The sequence below is a fragment of the Bombus pascuorum genome, chromosome 9 (assembly GCF_905332965.1).
Source record: "Bombus pascuorum chromosome 9, iyBomPasc1.1, whole genome shotgun sequence".
Lineage (NCBI taxonomy): Eukaryota > Metazoa > Arthropoda > Insecta > Hymenoptera > Apidae > Bombus > Bombus pascuorum.
This window is the reverse complement of record NC_083496.1, coordinates 10,299,314-10,319,618: the sequence shown is the minus strand read 5'-3', so window position 1 is coordinate 10,319,618 and position 20,305 is coordinate 10,299,314. Positions and strand designations below refer to the sequence as shown.

General features: G+C 33.7%; 1 protein-coding gene and 2 long non-coding RNA genes across 5 annotated transcripts; 2 read left to right on the top strand and 1 right to left on the bottom strand.

Annotated features, from left to right (window-relative positions):
* Positions 1–427: 427 nt before the first annotated feature.
* LOC132910678 (quinone oxidoreductase) lies at positions 428–19,163 on the bottom strand. 3 transcript variants are annotated; one of them, XM_060966544.1, is made up of 3 exons: positions 19,043–19,163; positions 5,294–6,019; positions 428–2,818 (listed from the first exon to the last, which is right to left on the bottom strand). In XM_060966544.1, exons 2-3 carry the CDS (start codon positions 6,007–6,009, stop codon positions 2,383–2,385), a joined length of 1,152 nt encoding a protein of 383 aa, XP_060822527.1. In that variant the 5' UTR covers positions 6,010–6,019; positions 19,043–19,163; the 3' UTR covers positions 428–2,382. The 3 variants fall into 3 exon arrangements, with proteins under 3 accessions (XP_060822527.1, XP_060822525.1, XP_060822526.1); XM_060966542.1 differs by lacking the exon at positions 19,043–19,163 and adding an exon at positions 6,844–7,245; XM_060966543.1 differs by lacking the exon at positions 19,043–19,163 and adding an exon at positions 6,844–7,245 and having other exon boundaries at positions 428–2,800.
* Positions 5,944–6,498, top strand: LOC132910710 (uncharacterized). Its single transcript, XR_009658835.1, has 2 exons — positions 5,944–6,051; positions 6,189–6,498. It is a non-coding gene; the product is annotated as an uncharacterized LOC132910710 (long non-coding RNA).
* Positions 6,552–19,502, top strand: LOC132910709 (uncharacterized). Its single transcript, XR_009658834.1, has 2 exons — positions 6,552–6,727; positions 19,157–19,502. It is a non-coding gene; the product is annotated as an uncharacterized LOC132910709 (long non-coding RNA).
* The last annotated feature ends 803 nt before the right edge of the window (positions 19,503–20,305 follow it).

Here is a 20,305-nt window from a genome sequence, read left to right as displayed (position 1 = left end):
ATTACAAGTTGGACATATAAACGAAGAATGTGATCTCAGAAATTATTGATATTAAGTATCTCATTAGCTGCATGAATTAATAATAATCTTGAGCAAAGAAAAAGATAATCTAGCACATATGACGACCCGTGACAATTTATTATAATCAAGGACAATGAATTCATTGGTAGAGAAGGTAATGGAGAGTAGTTTAAAAAGCAAATTGCAGTTTAATTAGTTAATAGTAAGTCCTTGAGCATACTCGATCTTTTCGTTATAAATTGGAACCTCTGTCTAATCGATTAACCTATTTTCGACGAATCAACGATTTTTATCGATTTCAATGTCAGTCATTCGATACACACGGATAGAGAAACACATGAATTCATGTAGAGGAAGACGACAAGGATCTAAATGAAGGTGTAGTATGAAATACAAACAAGTACAATTATTTTAATAAATCTGTTGTATTATCACCATAATATAATACAATTACTGCCACAACGAACAGTCAGTAGAATAACGTGTGGTAACACGTATCCACACCGTTAAATTATCGCCTAGGTTTACAATGAAAAATTAAAAAGAGAGAACGGAAATAAAAAGGACAAAAGTTAATTATACTTAAATAAAGAAAACAGTCTTTCAAGGTAGAGATGTAATAACTGCGATATGAGATACGATTAGTTATTTCCTTATATGCGCACAAAATGATCAACTTATCCTAAATTGCGCTATATGATAAAGGAATACTGATACCTAAGCATAATTTGCGAAAATGCCCCGAAACGTGATAACACGTTCGAAAGTAATTCTGGTGTCTCGATTACGAGACAATCGTATTTTATAAATGTTATATTATTCGTTAAATGCAAACGTTTACCAAATCTACATGTAATGGTAAAGCAACGTTTCTTTTCACGTGATGACAGTTTCGTTCGTAAAACCGCCGACCGATATGATTCATTATTTGTACCTAACGAATTAGGAGGTGTTTTCCTTCCACATTTTAATTGCTCGATTATATTCCGAGTACGTGTGCGAAATGCATTCTGAGTATGATTTATGTCATTTAAACGATGATATTTGATGACCTGATTACAAAATCTTCCTGCATAACTTTGTCTTTCCTAATCGAATTCCTCAACGAACGATTACAGGCCGGTATTACATGTTAAAAACTTGAAATCATGACGACCATTACGATTCAATTGACATTAAATATTTAACAGTACCATTAATCATCTGTTGATACATCGGACTTATACGTGTATCCGATATATATATACCACGTAAGGTTAAAATCTACCCGAGACTTAACTTAGTTATTAGTCGATAACTCTGTTATCTCTTAAACTCTCAATGGTTGGCAAGGTATTCAGAAACGTTTCTTTAAAATTTTATCGCAGATTGTGCTTTGTTATAGTCGCAGATCATTAAAGTTCAACAAACTCGAGCGTTAAATATATTTAATATTAAAATCTTATCTTAACACATTGTTAATCGGTCACAGCTAAACTCGTGTTTTTATGTATAAAGTAGAATTGTTCGATTTTGCATAAAATAGGCGGTGGCACACGTTAATTTTTACATAAAATAACCGGTCAACAATGTGTTAACAGCTCGTTAGGTAATATTGGCAAAGTCTTTCAACGTTGGAAATGAAATATATAATTACGTTCTTAAGTTAACAACTCTTAAGTGAAAGCAATACCACGATATTAGCGAAAGAGCCATGGAAAATATCGCATGCATAACGGTGTATCCAATTCAGCGATAAAACTTTCTCTGTGGTATTCCCTACGTTTGCATGACGTCATCGTTTCTCGAATACCTCTTTACTCTCTACTCTATGACAATACAATTTCACGATGATTTCCAACAAATTCCTGGGAAGCGTGATTAAACGCCTTCGAAACGAAAGATGCGAGTAAGTGTGCCCTTATCGGTACTGCACGTAGCAACGATACAATATATGTAAATATGTGAATCGATCCAAAGATAGTCGTTATCGTATAATACATCATTGATAGATACGCAGTGGTATACGGAGGATCGTTCAACTTTTCTCGTTTCGCTTCATCCAAGGATTAACCGTATTATTTCGTATATAAATTAATCGCCCAGTGATCTAACGTTTTCCATAGGACAACTCTACCATTATTCTCCTTGCTCCCTGCATTTCGTGCAGAGGAGAAACATTATTCAACGACCCATGCTCCCGATTACTCTTTGAAGCTTCAGTGTCCCAAGTATCCACACTGTTCAGCCACGTTGGCCTCAATACCTAATTAACCGAAGTTGATCCGGCTACCGTCTATTCTTCAAATCTCCTCGGTCGTTTTCCGATTCGCGTTTCGTGCCGATCCGCGCGGCACAAGATGTTCAGTCCCAGAGAATCCTTTAATCTGCTGGATAGAAACGTAAAATCGCGCGACCTTGAATCTCGGAGTGACACAACTTGCGGACCACGTCGAGAACCTCTTCTGCAGGATAAACGGTATGTGGCGGGGGCTCGATTTCACCGGAAGCCACCAGCTCGACCAACTCGCGAAGTTGCTCCAGAGTACCAGCCTCCACTGATTTGATACTCTGTTGCCATTCTTCCGCGCGTCTGCTGAATTTTGGTAGCAATCGATCGGCCACTTCTTTGATCACGAACACCACGCCTCCTTTGCTCAGGCATTGCATACTGCGATGAAGACTGCGCGAGGTTGTACCGAAATCGATCACCACATCCACATGACCTTGACAGGCATCCATCGTGCGTTCGATCAGCTGTTTCTCGTACAGATCCTCGCTCCATTGTACCACGTTCACGCTGTAGTGAGAAAGGAAACTGTTGGTGAATAAATCGAATGGACTTCGGGTAGGATGCAGATGGACTCGGTTATTTAGCTATCTACTCTAATATCTTGCACCGTATGTATAGGGGATCGAATGGAAATTAAAACGATGTTTCGATAAAAGGGTAGAAGGATTTAAACGATCAAGATATTGTCTGAACCAAATCGGATTTATTTGGATTTAATGAAAATATGTTTTATTGAAATATATTTCGATAGGGGAAGTTATTTAGTTGTAAGATCGAAGTGTTGGGATAGAGTTTAAATTTTTAAATCGTTACAGGGGACTGATTTGTCAATTCATTAACAACCAATGTTCAGTGCAGTGAATTTTGGTTTGTAATATTTTGTTACGAAAGTTATTAAGGGAATTCTTTTCATCGCTGTTTCTAATTCCACAGATCTAGGTTCTATAATTTTACGACATTTTATAAATAGTATAATGTCTCCTTTTTAATGGAAGTTATTTTTGCATCTCTAATTTATATATATCTAGCGAGTAGACTGTGGATGTTCATGTAAATTGATGTTTTTCTGAATACGATTAGAAGAACGGAACCTAAACAGAAACTTGTTTCATCCTCTGAATGTTACAATATCGTGAACATTTTTTTACATATCAGGCTCACTAGTAGTATGCTACTGAGATTCCGTTTAGTATCCATTATTGTAGTACATCTCTCTTTTTCTATCTACAATATATAAATTACTTTATTCAAGTTTCCCAACAATCTTGCGTTTATGCACTATTTCACTGGTTGGTCCTCAATAAATTAATTTCTATACCTGTCATGTTCCTTATTCCTAAACGTGATACTGGATAACAAACAATACTACATATCAAACAATACTACTTCTACAAATCTAAACCAACTACTTACTGACAAGTGCTCAAACAGTTACCTTTAAATCACCGACAATAATTTCATCGAAAATGTCCTTATCGACATGATTTCATTGATACCTAGTTTGCCGACAATTTTTATTTACCCACACATCAATGCGCTAATACCTTTAATGATTAATATCACCGATATAGATTAAAATAATAACTTTGATCTATTTCCGCGCATGTCTATTTATATATAAATAGGATATCATTTTTCTGTTTTTCTCAATTGCAATTATTATTTGGGAATATTCACGTGGACATGTAACTTATGCTGATAACTAACTAAATAGATAACTGTAAGTCATAGTGAGTTTCATCATTTTTCTTTTTTTCTTTATCTTTTTATGTATGGAAATAAACGTGTAGATAAAGATGTAGATGAATAGTCAACGATGAGACATCACGGTAGGTATAATATAATAATTGCCGACAAAGAAGAACGAGGCAGATATCGATTGCCAGTGATTTGAAGGTAATCGATTGCTCAAAGCTGTACATGCAAATGAAAGACGACAGAGTGCAGTAATTATCAGAAATTGGAATACATTATACGTACATACAGACAACGACATGTTTTGATCTCTTTTTCAATCCTCTTTATCGGTTTATATAATATTCAAATTGGATGACGCATCGCGTATATAAAAGTATGCGGAAGAGATGCGAGATACGAATTTATGTAATAGCAATCACGGAAAAGATAGATAGAATCGAGCAGAACGTCGATGTATCTAAATGACTTTATCATTGGTGTCGACACGATCAATTAGCTCGAATAACAAAAACAAAACAGCTTTGCTAATCGACCAAACATTGCCAGCTGTCTAGTTCAAAGATCAACGACGAATAATGCTCGGTTTAATACGCGTCGTTCATCTAGCAACCAATTAAAGGCGAGCCTAGCTTCAAGAGAAGGTCAATTCCCATGGTGAATCTCTAAAAAATTGATATGTGATATCATATGATTATTTGTGTTTATGATATAAGTTTCTCAATAGATGCTCAAGTGCATCCAGATATGTATTTGTTTATATTTGATAAGATGCAATTTAATTATGGAATTCTAGATAAAAAAAGAACTACTTGAGTCTTCAATGACGCATACGAATTGGATTTTTAACTGTTAGTCAACAAATATGAAACGACAGAAAATCTTTGTTCCAACTTAATGAAAATACTTGATTTTTTCGAGAATCTTTTAGCTCTAATTTATTTGAATTAAAATTCATTACTTTATCGAAAGTATTTTATCTTCAGCTTCTCCAGGCTATGAGTCTGACGAAACATTACTACTGTCACTGAGTTTCTAGAGAAACGTAATGTCGAAGATCAAATGACGGGTCAACATGTCGAGAATTCATTGTTTGAGAGCTAACAACACCAAGAATATCATTTCCCTTGAAGGATCTCGCTTCTTCGTCGCAAAGAAAACATATTGCCAATAAGAGACGTATTCGCAGTAAAAGACGTATTTGCAATAAGAGACGTATTTACAACAAGAAACATATTTACAGTTCCTATCGTCTACCATCTAACATCAACAAAGTCGTACTATCCGACACTCAAAACAACTCACCGTTGGAATTCCTGAGCCATAGTCAGTCCATCGTCTTTCAGCGAAGCGATCGTAATGGTAACTCTATCCTTCATGTTGCTGAAGTGATACGCCGCGATTCTCAGAGCCCAAAGTGCCAGACCGCCAGTGCCAACAATTAGAATCTTGCAAACGCTCTTCTCGCCTCTCTGTTTCAGCACCGCTTGAACATGTTCATGAGCAGCAAAAACGGTATTCATGGCTAATAGAGCACCAGCTGGTAACATGGCCGCTACGCTGAGGCTGACGTTGTCTGGGATCTTTATAAGATACTTCAGATCGTGAACGACCAGGTATTCGACGTATCCATTTGGAATTCCCTCGTAAGGATAAAGAATCACTCGATCTCCAACCGTGTAGCCACAGTCCTCGGGAACGTTCGCTCCAAGGGATTCGATCACTCCTGCTACCTCGTATCCAGGGAACAGAGCTGCGTCACGGACTCCGTGATGAGGCAACGATGCTGGGAAATCACCCTCTACAGAAACATCTGTCGCTAAACTGCTTCCACTGGAGACAGAGGTCAGGCTGGATAGGCTTGGCGAACGACGAGGATGGTAGCAAGCACCTGCACACATCACCCGGATCCGCGCTCCCTGCGCTGGAACATCGGGAACAGGAACGTCGAAACTGAACACCCATTCGCGACCCGTCACGCTCGGGCTGTCGATGGACACCTGTCTGCATAGTTTGTTCATCTTCTTCTCCCTGCAAAGAGACACCAATGAATAGGGTGAAGGGTACTTTGAATATGAGTAAATTACGTATATTTTGTGCTGCGCTTTTTATTTTACCTACTAAATGTTATTACGTGAATATTATATTTTTTTCATTTCTAATTTTCGTACAATTACGCGCATTGTATGCATTTTTGCAGAATTAAAATTTTATGTATGAACATCTGCAGTCTGGATACGAAGTATCGGGAGTAAAAACAGAGTAAATTATTTTTGGGATGTTTTTCAGTGTCAAGCTTACATATACACATATATAACGTAAGCTATGTCAACCTCGATACGTTCTTTGAATTATTTTCGATTCAATCGAAAACGAAAGAATTCTCGCTTATATATGCGATTCCTCGTTTCAAGTTTATACTAAGATCTTTTTTAAAATGTCGAAGATCTCGTCCATTTCACAAAAACAAAGTTGAAGCACAACGATTTGAAAAGCGAAATTGTATCTGCCGTAGGAAAAGATACGATATTGTTATATTTTATAAAAGTCTACGAGCGAGAAAATAAATTTATTAGATTAATATCAATCATATTAAATGGCGAAAATTTTCCAGACAAGCCAACAAATTACAAGCGACGTATCGGAAATTTTGGAGCAGCCGCAACCGCAAGCGGAAACACGCCGTTAGTCCCAGTTTCTACACGTCAGCTGTTGCCTCTTACACAAGACTCCACCAAGGTACGTATACGACTATATCATATATCAAGATAATCGAGGCAATTTCACACTTGCGCTGGCCTCAACTCTCTTTCAATAGACGTAATTCACTAAACCAGATTAAAACACATGCATACCCGTTACAAGGTGAGAAGGGCTTGTGTGTGATCGGTGCCACTGACTCCAATTCGACAGGCATTCTGTATCAGGCTCTTCTTACTTCTATTTCACAGTGCTCGATTATTATCAACAACTCCCCTCTAAATCTATTCTCGAAAAATTTCAGTCTTCTTCAAGAGGATGGAATCTCGTCAATGAATCTCGCGACTCGATTCTTCGAATTCACAATAAGATCTAACGCTCGTGGAATTATCTCACTTTCGAATATATTAAGTTGAAACTTGGTTGAAGGAAAACGAACGATCGTAGCGAAAGAACGATTGGAAGGGAACGACTTAGAGTTACGAAGAAAATAAGAACTTTGGTAAAAACAGAGTACGTTGCTCTGTGAACGCGTAAAACGTACTAGTGGAGCGCGCTCACGCTCCTTCACTTTTATACCCGGACGGGCTTTCTCGTTCAAGCTGCGTTAGTCATGGTAGGCAGAAAAGGAGTCATGGTAGGGATCCGAAGAAACGGAACGTAAGCAGGTACGAGCATTCGCGTACCACGTGCAACCTCTGTTTTTCTCCTATATCGACGCCCTCACGTTCGTCCAGTGCTTCGTGATAGACGCATGAATGAGGCGGAGATAGCTCGTGTTTTTATTTCGATGACGACTGCCATCGATTTAACTCTTCGAACACGTATTTCGAGACTCCGTCCTGCAAACTCTATGATCTTCGTTGGGGTGCCCCGCGTGTTGTTCATGGAATATGTTTCCGAACAATAGAAGTACATAAAAGCAATAGAAGAGGTGTAATTATACGTTTCTCGATAATAGTTCACGTATTATCGACATTACGTTTTACCGTGAATCGATCGCGACGTATTCGAAAATTATTTGGGAAAAACGCGATGAGATCATTCTTTTTCGTCGATTCACTGATCGTTATTTTATTTGCGAGTAAAGAGAAATATTTCAACTCCTTGTACTTATTCTACTGGGTCATTCCAGTGCAACTAAAATAACGATGATCTTGATGATGTGAAAATCGTTTCTTGTATCTTCTTCTTGATGACAAATAAGAAAGAAAAAAAGGCTATCGCGTAAATAAATTTGTGAATATATAGCCTTTTGATGATGTAACAAAATAAGAACCCAGAATGAATACTTTTTTATAGTAAAAAAATTATTGCTCTATCAGCAATATTTCTTGCGTTTTTGGTATCGGATATAAGAGATACTCACGTTTCGTATTTTATAAGCAAGTATTAATAATTGCGTTGCAATGTTACCTAGTGTTACAGCAACAGATATCTTTGAATAATATGAGAATTTGCATGATTACATCTAATCGTAGTCTATGGAAAGAAAACATGAAATTAAAACTCAGAGGGAAAACAGTAGTTTTTATATCTAAAGGTGTGCAGGTGGGAATTTGCTTGACTATAATTATATCTCGTTAGAGAATTTGCAAAAATATTCCCTTATTCTCGACGTGTTAACAATGATGGAAATCTTCATCTGATATTGGAAGTTTCTCGAAATCATATAGAAGTAATTCGGAAAATATAAAGTATATAACGCGCGTTACTCATCGCTAAGATAGGGTAATCTTTCTATAACGATCACGAAAAACCGTCTAACATCACGTATTTTCGTATAACGAATAGATATTGAATATATAGACAACACGATATCAATGAATATGGGAACGCAACATGTTCTGAGACAAGAAAAATACTGATATAAGTTATTAATTATTCAGATGTATGAAAGTTATATATAGTCGATATTTAATATACATTATCTTATCGGCAGAATGTTCTATTCCTAAAGCGCAACTTTGTTGAACGAGTAATCAATATTCTTCGAAATGTGGTTATTTCTATGTCTTTACCTGTTTCAAAGTCGATAAGCAAATTTAACGAATATCACGCTGTACGAAGCGATCAAAGAATTACCTTTAGTAACGTAATTAATATTTTTGAAGTCTTTTTATTAAAAAAAACAAAAAAAAAATGGAGAAATTTCTTTCATATTTAACGTTTAGTTTAAGTATCTAGAGATACTTTCTATATAAATATCCAGATTCTATATTCAGTATAGAAACTTTCAATATCGAATTGGCTAATCGTTTCAAGTAGCGTAAAGGAATGATGAAAATGCAATAAGTTATATATAAAAGACTATAATTAATATAATACGATAATAAATTGATATTAAAGTGGTATATTAAAAATAGATAAATTAGTGAAAATAAATCGTGGCTCTGTCTTAGTAAAATTCAATGTTGATTTAAAAACTCGTGATTTTTACAAAGTTGTTTAAAAAAAAAGCTAAAGATTAATTTGGACTTTGAATATCTTGGAATAGACTCTGGACAGGCTAATTGACTATGAACTTCGAAATTTTCCCTAATCTTTTAGTAGATTTAACTACTTAGATTCTCTTAAATGTTTGATTTAACCTTCCTGATCACTAGTGCTCTCCAACGCGATAAAATAAAATAACAATGATCGATTATTAATTTGATGTATGATATGACACGTACACACGATCAGATATAGTTGTGCTTATAAAGAATAACATTGTTTTGTTTTGACTCAAATAATAAGCATATGTATGTAGCCATGTGTTTATTATTGATCAAGTGATGACATGGATCTTATCAATTTCGTGATGACCCTTTGATGCTGTCCAATTTTCATCGTACGTCTTACGAATCCGCGGGCAAATAGCCGCTGAATAATTTCAAACAAGATTCGCCTTCAGACGAAATTAATTTTTCCCCTAAGAAATTGTCGCCAATTGTTCCAAATACTTCACAATGTGCAGTATCGTGTTTTAAATTGCACGAATTTATTTTCGACAGCAACGATACTGATAACGACCGATTTACAATATTTAAATAAAAGTATCATGTGTTGTACGCGTAAACGTAAATGGAAATTAAAAAGAAGAGTCTTTCAGCGGAAAATAAAAAGCACACTCGACTGTGAAATATAATAAAAATACAGATAAAATAGAAAAGGATAGAAATTGTGAGTTATGTGTAGGAGGAATCGTGTTGGCTAGCGTTCAGTTATCGTCAAGAAATTATCAAAATCTAGGTTAAACATTCGTTTACGAAAATAATTGCCCGAGTTTTTCACTGGGAGATAAAATAGACGTTGCCTCTGAAATTCGTTTCCTCTGTTTATCAGTTTCTATAACCCATTATCAAGGAAGCGACTTATTCGATAAACAACTAGCATCTTCTTGTAATATTTGCATCGTGGTACGTTTACAATTGCTTAACTCATAACTGATCGTCAGCAACATACAAGAACTTGGGGCAAGTAGAATAAATCCGGAAAGAAGAGCCCTAACGTTAGATCTAGTATTACTTGATCCTTAACTCATTAAGAACCAAGCAATGAAATAACATCTGAAAAATATGTAAATGCAATATTATTGCATAGTAACAAAGTTGGAAGTCTGGAAATCTGAAGATTTAAAAGGTTGAAACTTGAAAAATTTGAAGGTGAAACATTACGTTCTAAACCATTATTTGGCCTTGTTAGAAAATACTTACATTGTAGTAAACATGATAGCAAAGATATTAAAAGGTATAAAAAAAAAAATGAATTACGGTGTTGTCAACAATCGTGATTGAAGAAGGTCATAGGAAATAAAAAAAAAGGAGGAAACTATGATCTTCTTTATCACGATTGTTGACAACAACGTAATTATGAGAAGGTTAATTAACGAGGTCAATTAAAAGGAGTTCACTATTTTAATAGAGAGAATAATGCAACGCAGCTGCAATCTTTTTCAACGCATTGTTTGACTAAGTCAATTCCATGATAATGACGTACGATAACGTCAACGCCTACATTTCCTCCGTTACCTAATTAATTCCGTCTATTAGCATTAATACATTGTGTTTTTGCCATTATATCTGACTGGCATCGTTATTATCGTAGGTGCGAAATTTGCAGTCACATCAAACACACGGAAACAAACCGAGACAGACAGTTTGTCTAGATCCCGGAAATGCTTACTTCATGCTGTACTGAAATAGCATGAAACACGATAAGAAGACAATGTAGGTACTTAAGAATTATTTTAAGTTTATTCTAGAACCGTCTTTGATTGTTTCGCATAACGAATAAAGTTCTCATAGCGAATAGAAACAGGACTCATGATAACAATACTAATGAGAGTACCATTTATTTATTCCTTACTTTACGATTCTCCAAATATTTTAAAAATAATTTTTTAAATGTACTTTAAATTATTTTTTTTAGCAATCCTTTAATCGTTAACAGACTGTAATAGAGAAAATTCCAATCCACGCAAATTTTGTTTTAATAGTATAATCCTATAATAATATCGTTGCAATGTTACGTGTAACCAGTGCAAGTAATAATTTTGCCACTTTTCACCCATCATCGAATAATAACGAGAATAATCGAGAAATAATTGAACTGCATTTACTTGACTTTATTCTGTAAAATAAATCTTTTTCTCTTTTAAATATTTTCAAGTGATTTTTCTAAGCTCATTATCTTGTAAGTAGTTATTTCACTAATATTTCTAAGACGGATTTCTAAAGAAAGGAAACCTAGACGAAACTGAATTGTTTTCACATAGAGCTAAGAAACAGCAGCAAAATACAATTAGCTGCAATTACGATACTAACCTTGGCTTCGAGGAGGAGCATAGTGCCTCATGCAGCTTGCATTGTGTAAGAACGTGTTTGTCATTCGCAATAAGTAAAAAGATACTGTTATTCGTGCTTTATACCATATTTTGATCGAACATCAATCGTTTATCTTTTTGTTATCAAAAATATGATTTATTATTTTATTTTTAAGAAAACTACTTTGTCAATGCCTCCGTTATACCGAAGTCGATTATTATTGTTGACCAATACGTTTTATCTCGTACAAACAGTAGCTGTTTGAAACTTTTTCATTACACAATATGTACTTTACAAACTGTTTATCTAATAATCTTATACAATAAAACAGTTCAACGATTCGAATAAATGATATTAGAGAATATCTTGCTAATATGTTCGCTTGGTATAGAATAGAATCGATCAATTTTCGCACAAAGTCACCCAAGTCAACTTTTACCAAGCTTCTGTATGTGTTTTAATAATTTTCAAATTATGCCATTCTCTATCTGATATTTTCAATTATTAAGTTGCTACAGTATTGAGTCAACGTGCATCCAAATCTTAATCACGTTAATTCCGACAAGTAAACGAATGTCTAACAACACTCATGTATTTTTTTTTTCTTCAAATGACCAAATAATATTAATGATATCGTTTTACGACCACAATATTCTATCACACAGATACTTTGTTGATACTTACGATAGATTCGACCGATGATACATAATATCAAATTATTATCGTTTCTTTACGACGAAAGAACATACCAGAAATAAAATATGTCACACGAGCAACTACGATCTAATAGTATCACAATAACAGTCGTTCAAAGTACATAAAATCATGCTCGTCTATGGTTCATTATCGATAATTAACGATACTTGAATTATTCCTGGAAATGGTACTCCAGAGTATCCTCTGCAACAATTACATTTTAGACGTAAATACTGTGTGTTATCTCATTTAACCAGGTGTTATACCATTACTCGACTAACTCAATAGCAGACATTGATCATCATTGTTCCAAGGATTTATGTATCAGAGAAATCTAGATTGAATTGAAAAGATTGTTTTGCAAGTCATTGTGATACAGATGAGTTCTTCACAACGAAAAATGGAAACTCGAACGGAAAAATGATAAAGATTATTGTAATATTCTCAAATATTTTTTTCATGGTTTCGTTTTCATTTGAACTGAGAAAAGAACGTTTAATTCTCGAGAAAAGCTATTATTAAAGGAATTAGCGTTAATGCTATCACGGATAAAATTTCAAGCCAGAGTATATTTTTGTTATTTGAAAAATCAATAAAGCTAAACGAACGCGATTTTTATTATCGTTATATTTAATATTCTCTAAAAATAAAATAAAAAAGAAAGTAAAATATTATTTATAATGATTAAAAATAACATTGCGGTGGTATTATTATGAGTGGATAATATTACAACAAAAATAGAGAGAAATTTCACCTTACTTAAGAATATTTTCAGCATAAAATTGAAACAAGAAACTACATATAGCAATAACAATTATTTCATATTTTCCTCAGACGTAAATAATTTTCTAGCGATAGGAAAATACAATTTAATGGAGAATCACTCTAGGAATGCAGAAGGATTAAATAACAATACAAACTTTTTGGAAAATTATTATCTTGTACTAAAATGACTATTAGTTATACAAATACGTATACAGTCGCAATTTATGCGCTGTGAATGAACCAACAAGCAGCTGATCTCATCCTGTATTTCCAAAAGACAAAGAGACTCTCGCGATGCGTGCAGTGCTACTTGAAGACAAAGAAACTTCACAGTGCGATTTAGCGTTACGCAATAATAACAATAATATTTCAAAAATACCTGCACAATTATCTAAAAATATTTCTACTTGTTTCTATGTTCACCTCCATATCTTAGACCACTTTACTTGTCTATTTCATAGTTCTCCTTTTCCTTTACCTATCCTTATCGTTTAAAAACATGTTTACGATGTCAGTATTTAAAGATTTTATGATTTGACAAAAATCTTCTACTTTCAAGCGCAATCTAAAGATTTCTCACATATATCTATCAATTAGACAGTTTCTTGTTAAAAATCGAGTGTAAGGCATCCTATCACGCAATCATCTTTGTTATTGAAAACTTTATCACATGATACTGAGTGCTATGAAGAAAACAGTGAATCATAAACTTAAAAAATCAGTATTTCACGATAAATTCCACTATTTCCAGATGAATGCATCATGCGTATTTTCTCCGGAACAACAATTTCTAGGTATTCTTTATTAGAGTAGTGTTTATTTTATCGTAAAATTATTTTTATTTATGCATCCAATAATTTTTCATCGCAGTTAATGTATGTTTTGTGCTCTGGAACATTGTAAATATTTTTAAATGGACACAAAACAACACGCAGTTGGCTTTCTAAATTTGCACACGATATTCTTATGCCTTCGTGATACACATACATAAATCAATCGCGCGAAAAAAAAAGAAAAGAAATCGTTACACCTAACCCCTACTACTATCAAGAGATACTTTCCTACTAAAAATCGATCGTATATTTTACCAAAGGAACAAACAAAATAATTTTTTTCATCAAAATTTCATCACCACATTACGATATGAAAAGGTTTTTATTTCCAAGCACGAATTGAGTCGCAAAATGTACGCATGTAATCCGAACCCTTTAAATTTTATACCAGACGACCGTTTAGAAAATTTCCAGACTACACAACCGTGCACCTTCTCAAATTTTTATTTTCGCGTCAATCCCACCGATAAAAAAATTGGATCATCGAATGTTTCTCACTAGTTCTGCGCGTGTAAGCAACGAGTTACGAGAATGTTTACAAAAATCGATCTTTAGAGTGATTACAGAAATCGCATGCCATCACGATTCTATTACCACGTGAAAATCTTCCACTGAGGAGAAGGAGGGCAGTACTTTTACTCGTAAGAGCGACACGAATCGACAATATATATGGTACCTAAATCTTGAATTTAACCTCTATCTTCAAGCAGCATTTTTGTCTTTCCAAAATTTTTAACTTCTTTGTAGAAGATGTCGCGTTTAAGTTAAAAGGAAAGGCTTAAATCTCGCGTCATGAAACAAACAAATAAGAGGAAATAAATAGAGAAGAATCTGTGTAAATATTTACACACATATGGATTTATATTTCTTAATCGTCAATACAAAAATTCTACGTTCCGAGTGCACAATAGCTTACCAATTACAACAGACCTCCGTTTATATTGACTCCATTTATTTGAACCAAACTTTAGTTATTACCTGATTAAATGAATTCCGTGATGGTCAGATACATTTATCTGAACATGAATTCCTATTCCATAAATCAAAAAATCGTAGGTGATGAGAAAAAGCATACTGTATGTACTGTATGTACACCAATTATATAAATTATTTGTTTCTCGACAAGTTCGTATAAACAGAAATCTATCGTAATAATATTAATGAATTGAGAAATAGCAAGTTCACGAGTTTACAATTTTATATTAAATAATCGGATAACTTGTAATTTACAAACTTTACTTCAATAATTTCATTTGCTTTATCATCAAACTCAATATTTTATTATTATTTCACTTTTCCAAGCCCTTTGAAAGACAAAAATGAAAACGAGGATTTTACCATGAACCGATGTACATAAATAGCGTAGTGCGCGTGGTGTGAGACTGCATCAGTGGAATACGGAGAAGGGGAACTCGGTCGATGCCGTGGAACCGTGGCACGTTGGAATCACGTGCACATCAGCAAGCATCCGCGTGCTCAGCCGAGCCACTCCGCTCGACACGCTCTCACCTTCCCGAGTACAATGCCCGTGGTGTTTCGGATCATGTTTACTCCCCCAAATAAGCGACTGCGTCCGTTAGAAAATTTTATCGATTGCGTCGCGAATATCCGAACTTTTACGAGCATTACGAGAATTTTTGGAAAAATTACTATGTATGTATAAACCGCTTATTTGTCAAATTGGTTCACACCATAAAACAAAGAATAGAGAATATTGATGAAATTATGTAAGATACTAAATTTTACTAATTTTATAAGGCACTTAATTTTAAAAATTGTTAAAATGTTCCGGAAAGAAAGTTGACCAGTTTGACCAATGGATGGCTTATATCAATATTTATGTACAATATGTACTTTGGGCTTTCTTATCTTGTCAATAAACAAACAAATTCATTCAAACAAAAATATGGACACGTCAAAGGAAGATTGAAAAATTGTACATCATGGGTGTGAGGCAAGCCATCGGTAACGCTGGTACATGTATACGTATAAGTAACATAAGATAGATATTTTTGGACGTTTTAAAAGCATTTATGACTGATGAGGTTCAAGCATGGATGGAAGGGAGAGTGTTTTGATGATAGGGCTCCGATAATACTACTAGAGTGACGCAAAAGCCTTGTTTTTATCCTTGTTCTTTAAAGGGGTTTGAATAATATGATCGATGAGAACGTGGAATTTTTAGATTAATAATTGAAGGGTATGAGTTCGTATGTAAATACTTCTATTAAGATGAATGACTTTTAATTACACTATCTAATAACCTATTATCAATTTGAATCTTTATTGCAGTTAATAGCCATTTAAGCCAGCTGCGTTGTTTTGGTCTTAGATTTTGTTAAAGAGTTTCTTAAAAAATTATTACGTGAAAAATTCATGGGCCGTAGCAGGATTAATAAAAGTACCTATTATATAATATAAAACATTCAATCATGAGAGAATACAGCTGCTAGGACTTATTTTGTATACATATACATGATATAATTATAGCGGAGCTAAGTTTGTTGAATATTCTTTGAGGGTCACGTTATTATAACTCGTTTCATCAAGGGTTACCCCGTTGCGTAACGCTACGCACCTGGACAATATGCGGCTCTAGCTTTATAGCAGAATATCTCGAAATATTATAGAGCAGTACAAACTTTATTAAACAGAAATTAATTCATATACGGTATTATATACAGTGACGAATAAAACCACATTTTTCTGCAAAATCTTTTATAAATATGTAAAATATATCCTTCGAACCTATAGCTTATATATGCATGTTTAAATCATAATTCATTATTAGTAAGCAGTTCAATAATAAAGTTTAATAATAAATTATAAATAGTACACAATGACTTATTTTACTGAAACGTAAAATTTCAATCACTGTAAAATTGATACATGAACTGATTGTAGGACTCTTTGATTCCTTTACAAACCTAACCTAAATTGATGTAAAACTAACAATGTATACTAAAAGCGACACAAAAAACTGTTATAAGAATCGAAATAAGAACTTTGATTATAATAGTTATTCAAAATAAACATTCTGCATAAACGTTTTAAGAAATAAAATCAATATCATAATAATTCTCAACTTTTCTTATATTTTACAAGAAAATCAAACAAAGTTTCATGTTGCAAACAAAGTTAAAGTTTCATTATGCTGTTTCTAGTTCTCACAAAATTTTATAAAACAAGCTATAGCTTGTACCGATACTTTTATTCATCACTGTACATATACATATAAAAATATTGATATGCAAGATTTAACAAATCCATGGCTGTCAATTAAGATAGGATTAAAATTATGTGTAATTGTTGTGTCTGCTTAAAAGTGAGACATCAACGTAGAGGAATAATAATTCTTGAGAAAAGACGTTTAAGAGGATTACATATTATATGCAATTAATTTGATGCATAGGCGATGCAGCATTAGCTGATGCAGCATTAGTAACATCCAAAACGTTAGCTGAATGCAAGGAGAAATAAATTATGCGTTTATCCTTGCATGCGTCCTCGAAACGTGATATTATTTTATCTCGTATGATGTCATTTCGCTGATAATTTGAAAATATCGTTCAAAAATCTTTATGAAAGGATGTTAACTGACAAAAGAGGCAAATATTTCTCGTATTAAAACAAATTGGGAATAATGAAAATTTAATTATTTATACAAATCTATTTGGAATATTTTAATTTAGAATAGGCAAACATTTTTATGGGTTACCTTCGATTTGCTTAAGTAGTAACTTCTGTTAAATTTTTTTTGCGAAATATGATAAATATAATAGTACTGTTCTCGCATTTTAAAAGTGATATAATCTTAAATTTTTGTTATCGATTCTTGTCCTTGAAACAATGACCGTGAAACAAATTATCAGAAACATTTCAGAGATAAAAATGGTATATACTGATGTACAAACCGAAAAAGTTATCAAACAAAGGCTCAAGTCCTTTGCATTCACTAACATTTATAAGTCGACGACCTATCTTTTTAGTACGTGTTAGAAAGTTACAATCAGACCTCGAACCTCTCTGCTCATCAAAAACAAAATTAGTGATCGTTAATGAATCGATTAAGGTAAAGGTATATGAATGTACGTCCTAAGAAATGATTCATATAGTTTGCCTATTCATAGACTTCATTTATGACAATGCATCGTAAATATACATAACCTCTTTCTTAACTCTTGAGATTCTACTGTATATTTAAAAAAAGAAAATGAAAATTTCAATAAAATTCAGTTGCGTAGGTTATGGAAGATGTTCTTGCATTTAATCAGCGATAATACTTTTAGCACGCCAGTGCATCTTTTATACGCGCTGAAACAAGCAGCCGATCTCCAAATTGATTACAGCGCAAGTTCTGCTTTTGTTTACACTGTCATGGGTCGATGAATGCGCCTGATTTTAAAATATCGCTATTTTGCGAATATAGCGTAGTTATTCGTGATATCGCGCGTTACGCCTAGTATCTGTGCGAAGTGGTAACATAAATACGTATCGTGAACGATCAGTTGATAACGTGACACGTTTCTATGTTCCAATCAGCTGTTCAGGAAGCGTCATTCAGGGGCACGGAGTTGGCACGTTGTTGTCGATATCGGTTACGTGAAAACACCTACAATATCTGACGTATAAGTCACTGGTCGATATTAACTTCTTCTTCTGCTAATTTAGTTTTACTTCTCCATTGGAAAATTAATAGATTGTGTAAACATAAAATTCAAAATTACATGTAAATTAGCGTAACTGAATAAGATATAGTAGTATAATAACAGTAATTTATGATTACTATATTGCAGCATATTGTATCCTATCATATATAAATCATTGTATCATATATTCTGATTATTAACCGCAAAAAAATTTGCAAGATGATTGATATTTTAAATTTTGCGAAATGTCAGCATATTCGAAGAATGCACTTACTATACGACCAGGTCTAAAATACAGGATATATATTTCGTCAACAGAAATTCACATACGACAGTTTTTTATCACCAACATTCATCTTTTCATTAACATTACAAGACAAATCAACTTTTTCAATATGTAAGCACTTATGCTCCGTATAAGTGATACACATACACTAATTATGAATACAGAAACACTCGATCAGGGAATTGAAGAACTTTATATAATATCCGATATCCTACCTAACACTTACAATCGTCCACAGGGACATTAATTTTTCCATCAACTTAGCTACAAATCCATAAGCAATTATTATGAAAGACAAATCAAGGATGATTCCTCACCTTACAAATTAACCGTTTGATAATGTCGTTGGTATCAACTGCTTTCACGAAAACACGTAAAACGAACACGTAATGCTGACAGTCACACGCCAAGCCTTCGTTTTATTCTGATAGATTTACTGTGGAGGGCAGAATCGTATCCAGCGAGGGCGCTTCACGGGGAACCACCATCGCGCCGACTCCGAAAAGTCTGCAAATTCAACGTCGAACTACGACCTATGGAAGGGATGTCATCGATCGCACGTACACAAGGTCTATGGTCTGTAAGTATAGCAATCCCTTATTTTCTATTCTTTAGAACAGGACGAGTGGTACTCTTATGAGTGGAAAATTCCGAACAAGCTTCGAATCAATGGATTCATGAACCACGATTTTTATTTTTCAGAGTACATATATTGTTAATTGTATTGGATATATTTTATTAAATACATCCGACTTGACGTGTCTCCTGATCCTTTTAGTTCAAGTATCATTTTATTAAACACATCTTTTCCAATAAGGTAATTATTGATAGATATGATTGAATTGGAAATTTTTAAATATTTAATCATAGATGAGATATAATATGGGCCAACCAATGTATTTTTATATTACGTAATGATGTTAGCTATTATATATAAAAGAATATCTTTTCGAAACGTCAAATAATATTGGCAAAATTTTGAATTATTTGGTACATGCATTACAATGTATAACACATGTATATAAGATTTTTTAAGATCCACAAAAAATTTAAAGATTAGAGTGAATTGCAGATTCCACAAATGGAGTACGCAGACCTTAGGACGATACTGTTTTCTAAAGAATAATTTTGAATAAAAAAACATCAACTATCAATTTTTGTCACGAATAGGTGATTACCATAAAAATACATATAAGGGATAGAGTACGCGAGCCATATGTTACCGTGTAAATGGATGTGATATGGCAATAGAAAAAGAATGCTGCATAGAAGTTCCTTGTGTCTTCGTCTAATCAGACATGCTGACATCGTTCGTTAATCGATATTACACTTCTATATTTACTGCATGAATGTGCATATTATACATAAATATTAGACAAAGATACAAAGGGCTTCTATACAGCGTTCTCTTTCTATTTTTATATCACTTTCCCAACTCGATCACGCACTCTATCTTTGTATCCCTATAATGATTACACAAGAGACCTCACTGTACACTAATTTCAACCGCCTTCTAGTATACAAGTCTTGTCTGTTGCTGTTAATTATAAATCTCTTGTAATAATATTCAATATTTATTA